Consider the following 10457-nt stretch of genomic DNA (forward strand, 5'->3'; position numbering starts at 1 on the left):
TTCTTCTCGGTCAGACCCTCAGGCAGTCCCAATCGAGTTGAATGACCAAAGCAACTTGAGAAGATCGCAAAGCAGCGAGTTATGAAGGGTCAGATCTCACTTACCCCGTTTGAACATTTTGGAAAGTGTTGGTTCCTCTCACGCCCCGCTGGGGTTCATCTATTCTGGTACTCCAGTCCCAACGTGCTCCTTTCTCGCCGTGGCAACGAAGCAAAGGCTCTTTTCTTTTCTAAAAAGCGCACACGTCGTTGGGTGATGAGGATGGTGATGATGGTGGTTCGTGGTAGTGGTGATGGTGGTGAACTCCCAGCTCGGTCGTGCTGAAGACGTCCGGCGCTCTCAGAGAGTTCAGGCTGGAGCTCAACGGAGTGGATCTACAGGGGTGTGTAGTCTGCTCTCATCCCTGCGAGGTCGCCCTGCTAAACACTGAGCGCAGTCCGGTCACAAGAAGACACATTTCTGCAGTCCACGACTCGCTTTTCTTCACATCCAGAGTGCGGTGAAACAACACACACACACATACACACACACACACACGCAGTCCGCAAGCTCCACTCCTCTGACTTACCTCCGGTAAAGCATTGCTTTCAGGTTTGGAGCTTGGGGATGAGGGGAGAGGGGTAGTGTGAATCGGAGCTCAGACCGAGGTCCATTGCTCTGCGCGCACTGGCTCAATAGTTGGAGAGCAGAAAAGTGGAGGAGTGTGTTTTCACTGCACACCCGTATTCAGCAAAACCCACGCCCCCTTCGCTCGGATTGAATATTAGTTCAAACACACGAGCTGTTCTCCTGGACTTGGGCTGGACATTAGTTCATAATACTCCGTTCGATTGGCTGTTAGATCCTGATACTGCGCAAAGACTGGGTAGTAGTCCTGTTCTATGATTGGCTAGTTCACACTCCTGCTCTATAATTCTCACAGTTTGTTGTTCTGCTGTAGGATTGGATAGTAGTTCATAATACTGTTGGATTATTGGCTAATAGTTTGTACTTCTGCTCTATGATTAGCTAATATTTTTTATGATTGGCTAGAATTTCATAATACTGCTCTAGAATGGCCTGTTAGTTCAAAACACTGCTCCAGGATTGGCTAGTAGTTCATAATAATGTTGTATGATTGGCTAGTAGTTTGTACTTCTGCTCTATGATTAGATAATATGTTTATGATTGGCTAGTATTTCATAATCTTCTCTAGAATGTGCTTGTAGTTCAAAACGCCTGCTTTATGATATGCTAGTAGTTCATAATGCTGCTGTATGATTGGCTAGTAGTTTGTACTGCTGCTCTATGATTGGCTAGTATTTCATTATACTGCTCTAGAATGGGCTATTAATTCAAAACACTGCTCCAGGATTGGCTAGTAGTTAATACTCCTGCTTAATGTTTGGCTAGTAGTTCATAATACTGTATGATTGGCTAGTAGTTTGTACATGTACTCTATGATTAGATAGTAGTTCATATTCCTGCTCAATGGTTAGATAGTAGTTTTTAGTTATGATCTATGATGGGCTAGTAGTTTATACACCTGCTCTATGATTAGCTTGGGCTTGTAGCTCGTACTTCTGTTCTATGATTTGATCATAGTTCACACCCTTGCTTTATAATTGGCTAGTAGTTCATAATGCCCTTCAGTGATTGGCCAGCAGTTCGTACTTCTGCTCTATGGTTAGAAAGTAGCTCCTGCTCCCGCTTCTATGATTAGGCAGTAGTCCATATTCCTGCTTAATGGTTACTTTGTACTCATGCTCTAAGATCATGCTCTAGATAGTTTATAATACTACTCTATGATTAGCTAGTAGTTCATAATATGAATCTGTGATTGGCTTGTAATTCATATTCCAGTTGTTTATACTTCTGCTCTATAAGATTGTGGTTCCTACTCCTGTTCTATGATTGGATAGTAGTTCATACTCCTGCTCTAAGGGGTGGTGTGAATCAGAGTTTGGCCAGAGCTCAACAGTTGGAAAGCAGAAAAGTGGAGGGGAAGACTGTAGCTAGACTGTAGTTCATACTCCTGCTGCAGGATTGGTTAGCAGTTCATACTAACTGTTTGCCAGTATGCACTATTAGTCAATCTTAGCACAGAATACAGGCATGTGCCAGAATACAGGATGTAGAATGACAAAGACAAAGACAACTATATTCACCATTTGTGACATTTCTGTGGCACAGATGGAAATCAGCTTCCGCTTTTATCCCATTCCGTGCAGTGAACACACACATACACACCAGTGAAACACACACAGTGGACAGTGAGCACACGTGCCCGGAGCGGTGGGCAGCAATTGCTGCAGCACCCGGAGAGCAGAGAGGGTGAAGGGCCTTGCTCAAGGGCCCAACAGTGGCAGCTTGCCAAGCCTGGGTCAAATCCACAAAAGATGGTCTGATGTACATTAGATAAACATCAAAGGACATTCAGCCCGTGGCATTGGACAACCCATTAAGGCTTATTTTCTATTATATAATTCTTGTTACTTTGTGTCTATAGACCCTACTTTCACATGTTATGTTCTCTGTCTCTTCTTAGAAATCGAATACAAAACAGACGTGAAAGAAAATGGCTGTGTTGTGGTCTAAGATGTTTGTTTGGGGAAAATAAAAAAATATATATAATTTTCTGAAAGTTCCTGGTTACTGAAAGTTCCTGTAAGTTTGTGAACAGGGTTCCTATAAGACTGTGGAATGTGTGTTTCCTAAAGGGAATGTCTTTTTCTCTCTGTGAAGCTCCTGGAAAAGTTTTCAGTCATTATCTTCCCAGGAGATTCCCAATGTTCCCAGAACGTTTTGCTCTTTAATATTGCACTAATATTCCCTGCGAGACTGCATGAGATGTGCTGCTGAAGTTCTCTGGGTCTTCCCTGGGGTTTTATGAAAACAATTGTCTGAGAGATTGTAGTCAGAGCGTATTATTATGCATTATTGGGCATCATTTCATTTTCTCTTTTCAGCTGAGTTTTATGTATGGATTATTCATACAGCCAACTTGGAGACCTATCAAAAATGTTCTATTACATTTCATGTTTCAGGGAGGTTTTACATTCTTGCTCAGTCAGTGTGTTACTGCTTCAGCAGCTGGAATTCGTATAACAAAAGGTTTTGTTTAGCCTTCGGCTTTATTTTGATATTTTAATTTAAATATTAAAATCCATATAGTTCTGCAGTTGGTTAGCAGGGAAGTCTGAATCAAGGACGCTGAAATAAGGTGTATGTCAGCTCTCATCCATCGCTTCTTTTTAAACTGCTGCAGACGCAACGCCATCAAGCAACGAACAAACTAGGAAGAAAGCGCCGGGTACCCAGCACTGATGCATCAGCTAGCAGAGGCATCTGCTAGCATCTGCTAGCATCACTGAAGTGATGTGGAGAGGGAGAGAGCCATCTACACACCTGGAAAGAGCAAGGCCACTTGTGCTTTCTCTGGCTCTGGCTGCTGATGGCAGGCAGCATGACCTGGGATTCAAATCCTAAGAAATGTATATAATCCTGGTCATCAGGAAAACCACAATATTTGCATGATATTTTGCATATTAGCCCTTTATTAGACTATAAAATCATTTCTTAAGTTTAAGAATCACTGGATTTGCTCTCATCTCCCACCTTGGTGCTTGATGAATGGTTGTCTCCAAGGTCACTCCAGGAAGGTTCTAAAGGTGGCACTGCAACGCTGAGAGACCCATTCATTTACTAACTCTCAGGCCCACTTCTCCTTTACAGTTAGACTGCTTTGCTTGAAGAGAAAGGTTTGGGACATCTCAGACTGCATTAAAAACATGAGATTTCTTTTAAAACCTGGATTTAGTCAAAAGTTTAGTATAAAAAAAGTCAAACAAAGAGAAGTTATGAGAAGGGAGGCTCTGCCCTATTTGCAGATAAATTAATGACTCTGGCCTTAAGTTAAGGCCTTTGCACAGAAAGGTCAGATGTGTTTCAAGTCTTCTCTCTTCCACTGAAACTCCAGTTCAAATGATCTGATCTGCACATGAGCAGCTTTTACACAAACCAACCACATCCTTTTTAATTCACAATGGTACAAATACATTAGTAACACCAAACCAACCACATCTTCTGTGTTTTAGTCAGCTTTTAAAAGTGACTTTTTCACTCCAGTTAGTTTTCAGAAGAGTTGTATGTATCTTATCATTTAAAAAAAAAACATATACATTAAAAACATATACTATACATATACCAAGGTCACAATAACTTTATAGAATCGTGTAAAGGCCTACTGCTTGTGGGAGGTTTCCCCCAGATTTCAGCATACAGCTCCATTGTCAGATGAGCTGTTTTCTAGGTTTAAGATTCCAGCACTAGTCAGGAATCAGGAATCACAGCCAGGCAGGCTAATTAAAATATAGAGGTTTTTAATAGGATCTTTAGATTAGCAGCAATAGGTAGACGTACTGTATATAAAAGCCTCGTAAGCAGGCTCCATGCTGCGTGCATGCTGTGGACCTAGAAGGCCTGCTGCAGTCTGAAGAGGAGACTTGCCTCTCCATTCACAGCCAGACTCTCATCATGCAAGCTGCAGCAGCACGGTGTGGTAAGACAGATTTATAGATGCCGACTTAAACCTCAAAGTACACAACTGTTATGGGAATATCAGCACCACACCTTAATGATTGGGGTATGGGAAGTAACTCTGAGAGGGTGGGACACGCAATCTGATCAGGCTAGATATGGCTGAGGATGGTGTATTGGGTGATGGGATATTTGGACAACACACCCATGTCTTGTTGTTCTGCTTGCAAGCCTATATCAGCTGAACATGTCTCCAGTTTTTGTAACTTAACAAGGGAAGTGTGCTTATGAAACCAGACCAACGTGAAGTAACCCAGTTGGTCAACAAATGATGGTGCCGAGGGCTTGGTAGGATGGGGGTACCTGGCCAGGTCCCCTTACCTCTTAAGCAACCTGTGCTTGAGCAACCTCGGCCATAGTTAGTATATATAGAAGGGGGAAACCAAGCACTGACTGGAGCTGGTCTCCTGCCAGGACTGAAAGGGCTCCCCAGTCTAGAAGTGAAGGTGGGTGACGATAGCTATATACGATACAATGCCGAACCTTTTAGGAAGACATTCTCTCTGAATGCTTCTCCACTGACTCCTAACTCAGTAGTTTGGGACACACAGAAGGAGGCGAAGAGTCACTGGCAACATTAAAGACTCTTATCCCTAATTTGACTAAGGTAGATCATGAATGATAAAAGCACCAGTTGATAAAAACATTACATCTTAATGGCAGCGAACAAGGAACCAATTATTTCCATTTTTCTCAATCATGGCCTCAGAGCACCTTCACATTTTAGTGTTTTCCCTGCTAACTCTAACCCAACACAGCCTTCCTGAGAACAGGACTACTCTAGAACCTCTGTATTATACAGCTTGTTTTCTGGATATTCAGACTGATTTTAATGAGGAACTGGTACAGGAATATAGATCCCGAATAAACAGAGGTGGGTAGAGTCTGTAGAAAGTGACTCAACAGTTTGAGTTGAAGTATAAAAGTAGCAGTAAAAAAACAAAACAAAAAAGTATTCAAACTGCAGCAGAATGTCTCAGCCCCTAAAGCGTCTGTCACCACAGGAACTGAGGTTCGTTGGGCTCTATTCTTCTCTTTTCGTGATCTTTCTACTCTAAAATAGAATGATCAACTCCTAGAAGTGAGCAGGTAAGCAGTGCAGATGCTGCCACCAATGCAACAGTGACTCATTGCTTCAATGCTTGAGTAAAGGGTTGCTCAGACTGGTGGAAAACTATTCTTAAACATTTTATATATAGCACCAAAAAAGGTTCCAGTACTGTTCCATTAGCCAAAGCCCCCCTTTTTGTAGGACTATCTAGAACTCTTTTTGCTTATAGTGTATAAACAGACACCTGTAATGTATGTGAGGCAGTTCAGTCTGAATCATGCTGCCAAAGTGCATTGAAGGGAACCCTGACTGTTAAGACATGCTAGCCATGCTAGCCTTAATTTAATGTATAAATGCATGTTTAATGTATCAAATCAGATCAAATTTAGTGTCACATCACATTACACAGGTGTAAAGGTGAGTGAAAAACTGGATAGGGCATAGTCCCCATAGTCAAAATCGAAATACTGAATATATACATATTAATCTAGACTATACACACACTATACATACACTATACATATCAAACAATAGACAAACCCCCTCTACTAACAGGTCACCATATGTTATGGCAGCATAAACTGGTTGCTTTCAGCTGAATATTTAATTTAACTCAAATATATTATTCATCTGCCCAGCTTCCGCTTCAGCGAGAGATCATCCAAGAAAAATACTCTACTTATTTTCCACTGTACACCATATGACATAATCACAGTTTGACCTGCTAGTGTAAGGATTTTGCTTATATTTACCCAATAAATAAAACATGGTATTTTAATGGGACATGCACACTATTATATAGTCATAAAAGTCTCCATACTCAGGATTCCCCTTTAAACCATGTAAAAGCTAAAGCTGATCTGTGACTGCCCATTTATTTAACAGCTCTGGTTACAAGGATAAAAATTCCACAATTCTACACAGATATTTAAAAAAAATTATAATTTTACAAGGTTTTAGTATTAATGCTTGTAAGAAAAGAGTGACCTACTTAACCCACACAGCACCCACCAGTGACTTTCCCTCCATTTTACAAACCTCTCTGTCATTCTTTAGGACTATGCAGTTTTACTCATCTTCCTAATACATTCATTTAACCCAGCATTAACCCTCACATGCTTTTTTAACCAACTCATATTTTTCCATATATTTATGTCATAACTTCTTATTTCTAGATTAAATATTTCTGTCCTCTTATGCGAGGTCCCCTTTATGTCCCTCCTCTTGGGCAAGGTCTCCTTTTTGTTCCTCCTCTTGTGCAAGGTCCCCTTTATGTCCCTCCTCTTGTGTGAGCCCCCCATTAAATATTTCTGTCCTCTTGTGCGAGGTCCCCTGTATGTCCCTCCTCTTGTGTGAGATCCCCTTTATGTCCCTCCTCTTGTGCGAGGTCCCCTTTATGTCCCTCCTCTTGTGTGAGGTCCCCTTTATGTCCCTCCTCTTGTGCGAGGTCCCCTTTATGTCCCTCCTCTTGTGCGAGGTCCCCTTTATGTCGCTCCTCTTGTGTGAGGCCCCCTTAAATATTTCTGTCTTCTTGTGCAAGATCCCCTTTATGCCCCTCCTCTTGTGCGAGGTCCCCTTTATGTCCCTCCTCTTGTGCAAGATCCCCTTTATGTCCCTCCTCTTGTGCGAGGTCCCCTTTATGTCCCTCCTCTTCTGCAAGATCCCCTTTATGTCGCTCCTCTTGTGTGAGCCCCCGCTTAAATATTTCTGTCCTCTTGTGCAAGGTCCCCTTTATGTCCCTCCTCTTGTGCGAGGTCCCCTGTATGTCCCTCCTCTTGTGTGAGATCCCCTTTATGTCCCTCCTCTTGTGCGAGGTCCCCTTTATGTCCCTCCTCTTGTGTGAGGTCCCCTATATGTCGCTCCTCTTGTGCGAGGTCCCCTATATGTCCCTCCTCTTGTGCGAGGTCCCCTTTATGTCGCTCCTCTTGTGTGAGGCCCCCTTTATGTCCCTCCTCTTGTGTGAGGTCCCCTTTATGTCCCTCCTCTTGTGTGAGGCCCCCTTTATGTCCCTCCTCTTGTGTGAGGCCCCCTTAAATATTTCTGTCTTCTTGTGCAAGATCCCCTTTATGTCCCTCCTCTTGTGTGAGGTCCCCTTTATGTCGCTCCTCTTGTGTGAGGCCCCCTTAAATGATTCTGTCTTCTTGTGCAAGATCCCCTTTATGCCCCTCCTCTTGTGCAAGGTCCCCTTTATGTCCCTCCTCTTGTGCAAGATCCCCTTTATGTCCCTCCTCTTGTGTGAGCCCCCCTTAAATATTTCTGTCCTCTTGTGCAAGGTCCCCTTTATGTCCCTCCTCTTGTGCAAGGTCCCCTTTATGTCGCTCCTCTTGTGTGAGGCCCCCTTAAATATTTCTGTCTTCTTGTGCAAGATCCCCTTTATGCCCCTCCTCTTGTGCAAGGTCCCCTTTATGCCCCTCCTCTTGTGCAAGATCCCCTTTATGTCCCTCCTCTTGTGTGAGCCCCCCCTTAAATATTTCTGTCCTCTTGTGCAAGGTCCCCTTTATGTCCCTCCTCTTGTGTGAGATCCCCTTTATGTCCCTCCTCTTGTGCGAGGTCCCCTGTATGTCCCTCCTCTTGTACGAGGTCCCCTTTATGTCCCTCCTCTTGTGTGAGGTCCCCTTTATGTCCCTCCTGTTGTGCGAGGTCCCCTATATGTCCCTCCTCTTGTGCGAGGTCCCCTTTATGTCGCTCCTCTTGTGTGAGGCCCCCTTTATGTCCCTCCTCTTGTGTGAGGTCCCCTTTATGTCGCTCCTCTTATGTGAGGCCCCCTTAAATATTTCTGTCTTCTTGTGCAAGATCCCCTTTATGCCCCTCCTCTTGTGCAAGGTCCCCTTTATGTCCCTCCTCTTGTGCAAGATCCCCTTTATGTCCCTCCTCTTGTGCGAGGTCCCCTTTATGTCCCTCCTCTTCTGCAAGATCCCCTTTATGTCGCTCCTCTTGTGTGAGCCCCCGCTTAAATATTTCTGTCCTCTTGTGCAAGGTCCCCTTTATGTCCCTCCTCTTGTGCGAGGTCCCCTGTATGTCCCTCCTCTTGTGTGAGATCCCCTTTATGTCCCTCCTCTTGTGCGAGGTCCCCTTTATGTCCCTCCTCTTGTGTGAGGTCCCCTATATGTCCCTCCTCTTGTGCGAGGTCCCCTTTATGTCGCTCCTCTTGTGTGAGGCCCCCTTTATGTCCCTCCTCTTGTGTGAGGCCCCCTTTATGTCCCTCCTCTTGTGTGAGGCCCCCTTAAATATTTCTGTCTTCTTGTGCAAGATCCCCTTTATGTCCCTCCTCTTGTGTGAGGTCCCCTTTATGTCGCTCCTCTTGTGTGAGGCCCCCTTAAATGATTCTGTCTTCTTGTGCAAGATCCCCTTTATGCCCCTCCTCTTGTGCAAGGTCCCCTTTATGTCCCTCCTCTTCTGCAAGATCCCCTTTATGTCCCTCCTCTTGTGTGAGCCCCCCTTAAATATTTCTGTCCTCTTGTGCAAGGTCCCCTTTATGTCCCTCCTCTTGTGCAAGGTCCCCTTTATGTCGCTCCTCTTGTGTGAGGCCCCCTTAAATATTTCTGTCTTCTTGTGCAAGATCCCCTTTATGCCCCTCCTCTTGTGCAAGGTCCCCTTAATGCCCCTCCTCTTGTGCAAGATCCCCTTTATGTCCCTCCTCTTGTGTGAGCCCCCCCTTAAATATTTCTGTCCTCTTGTGCAAGGTCCCCTTTATGTCCCTCCTCTTGTGTGAGATCCCCTTTATGTCCCTCCTCTTGTGCGAGGTCCCCTGTATGTCCCTCCTCTTGTACGAGGTCCCCTTTATGTCCCTCCTCTTGTGTGAGGTCCCCTTTATGTCCCTCCTGTTGTGCGAGGTCCCCTATATGTCCCTCCTCTTGTGCGAGGTCCCCTTTATGTCGCTCCTCTTGTGTGAGGCCCCCTTTATGTCCCTCCTCTTGTGTGAGGTCCCCTTTATGTCGCTCCTCTTATGTGAGGCCCCCTTAAATATTTCTGTCTTCTTGTGCAAGATCCCCTTTATGTCCCTCCTCTTGTGTGAGGTCCCCTTTATGTCGCTCCTCTTGTGTGAGGCCCCCTTAAATGATTCTGTCTTCTTGTGCAAGATCCCCTTTATGCCCCTCCTCTTGTGCAAGGTCCCCTTTATGTCCCTCCTCTTCTGCAAGATCCCCTTTATGTCCCTCCTCTTGTGTGAGCCCCCCTTAAATATTTCTGTCCTCTTGTGCAAGGTCCCCTTTATGTCCCTCCTCTTGTGCAAGGTCCCCTTTATGTCCCTCCTCTTGTGTGAGATCCCCTTTATGTCCCTCCTCTTGTGCGAGGTCCCCTGTATGTCCCTCCTCTTGTACGAGGTCCCCTTTATGTCCCTCCTCTTGTGTGAGGTCCCCTTTATGTCCCTCCTGTTGTGCGAGGTCCCCTTTATGTCGCTCCTCTTGTGCGAGGTCCCCTTTATGTCCCTCCTCTTATGCGAGGTCCCCTTTATGTCGCTCCTCTTGTGTGAGGCCCCCTTAAATATTTCTGTCTTCTTGTGCGAGGTCCCCTTTATGTCCCTCCTCTTGTAATACAGATTTTGTTACTTCATTTTTGACATATTTGCAAAAACTCTCTAACGCTATGCCTGTCTTTCATACTCACACGCTTCTCCCTACACTAACTAACCTCCACTGCACGGCCTGACTCCGCTGCTGATGTTAGCCCATTAACACCTCTTGGCTTCGCGCTCGTTTGACGCCCAACCCCGCAATTTCAATGTCCCTGGTAACAGAGGCGTCTCTGATTGGTTGATACTAACGTACTAACGCGCTTTAGGACGTATGGGTAATGTATTTCTTTACCAGGAATAGGGACTAAGAAGCTA

General features: G+C 44.8%; 1 protein-coding gene across 1 annotated transcript in view; it reads right to left on the reverse strand.

The window, feature by feature from the left end:
* Positions 1 to 662, reverse strand: part of rtn4rl1b (reticulon 4 receptor-like 1b) — a 203930-nt gene extending 203268 nt beyond the window's left edge. The window contains exon 1 of the mRNA XM_072691974.1: positions 105 to 662. Within this exon, the coding sequence (XP_072548075.1) occupies positions 105 to 117 (13 nt within the window). The 5' untranslated portion in view covers positions 118 to 662. The remainder of the gene's footprint in view (positions 1 to 104) is intronic.
* Positions 663 to 10457: the final 9795 nt, after the last annotated feature.

The sequence above is a fragment of the Salminus brasiliensis genome, chromosome 11, assembly GCF_030463535.1.
Source record: "Salminus brasiliensis chromosome 11, fSalBra1.hap2, whole genome shotgun sequence".
Classification (NCBI taxonomy): domain Eukaryota; kingdom Metazoa; phylum Chordata; class Actinopteri; order Characiformes; family Bryconidae; genus Salminus; species Salminus brasiliensis.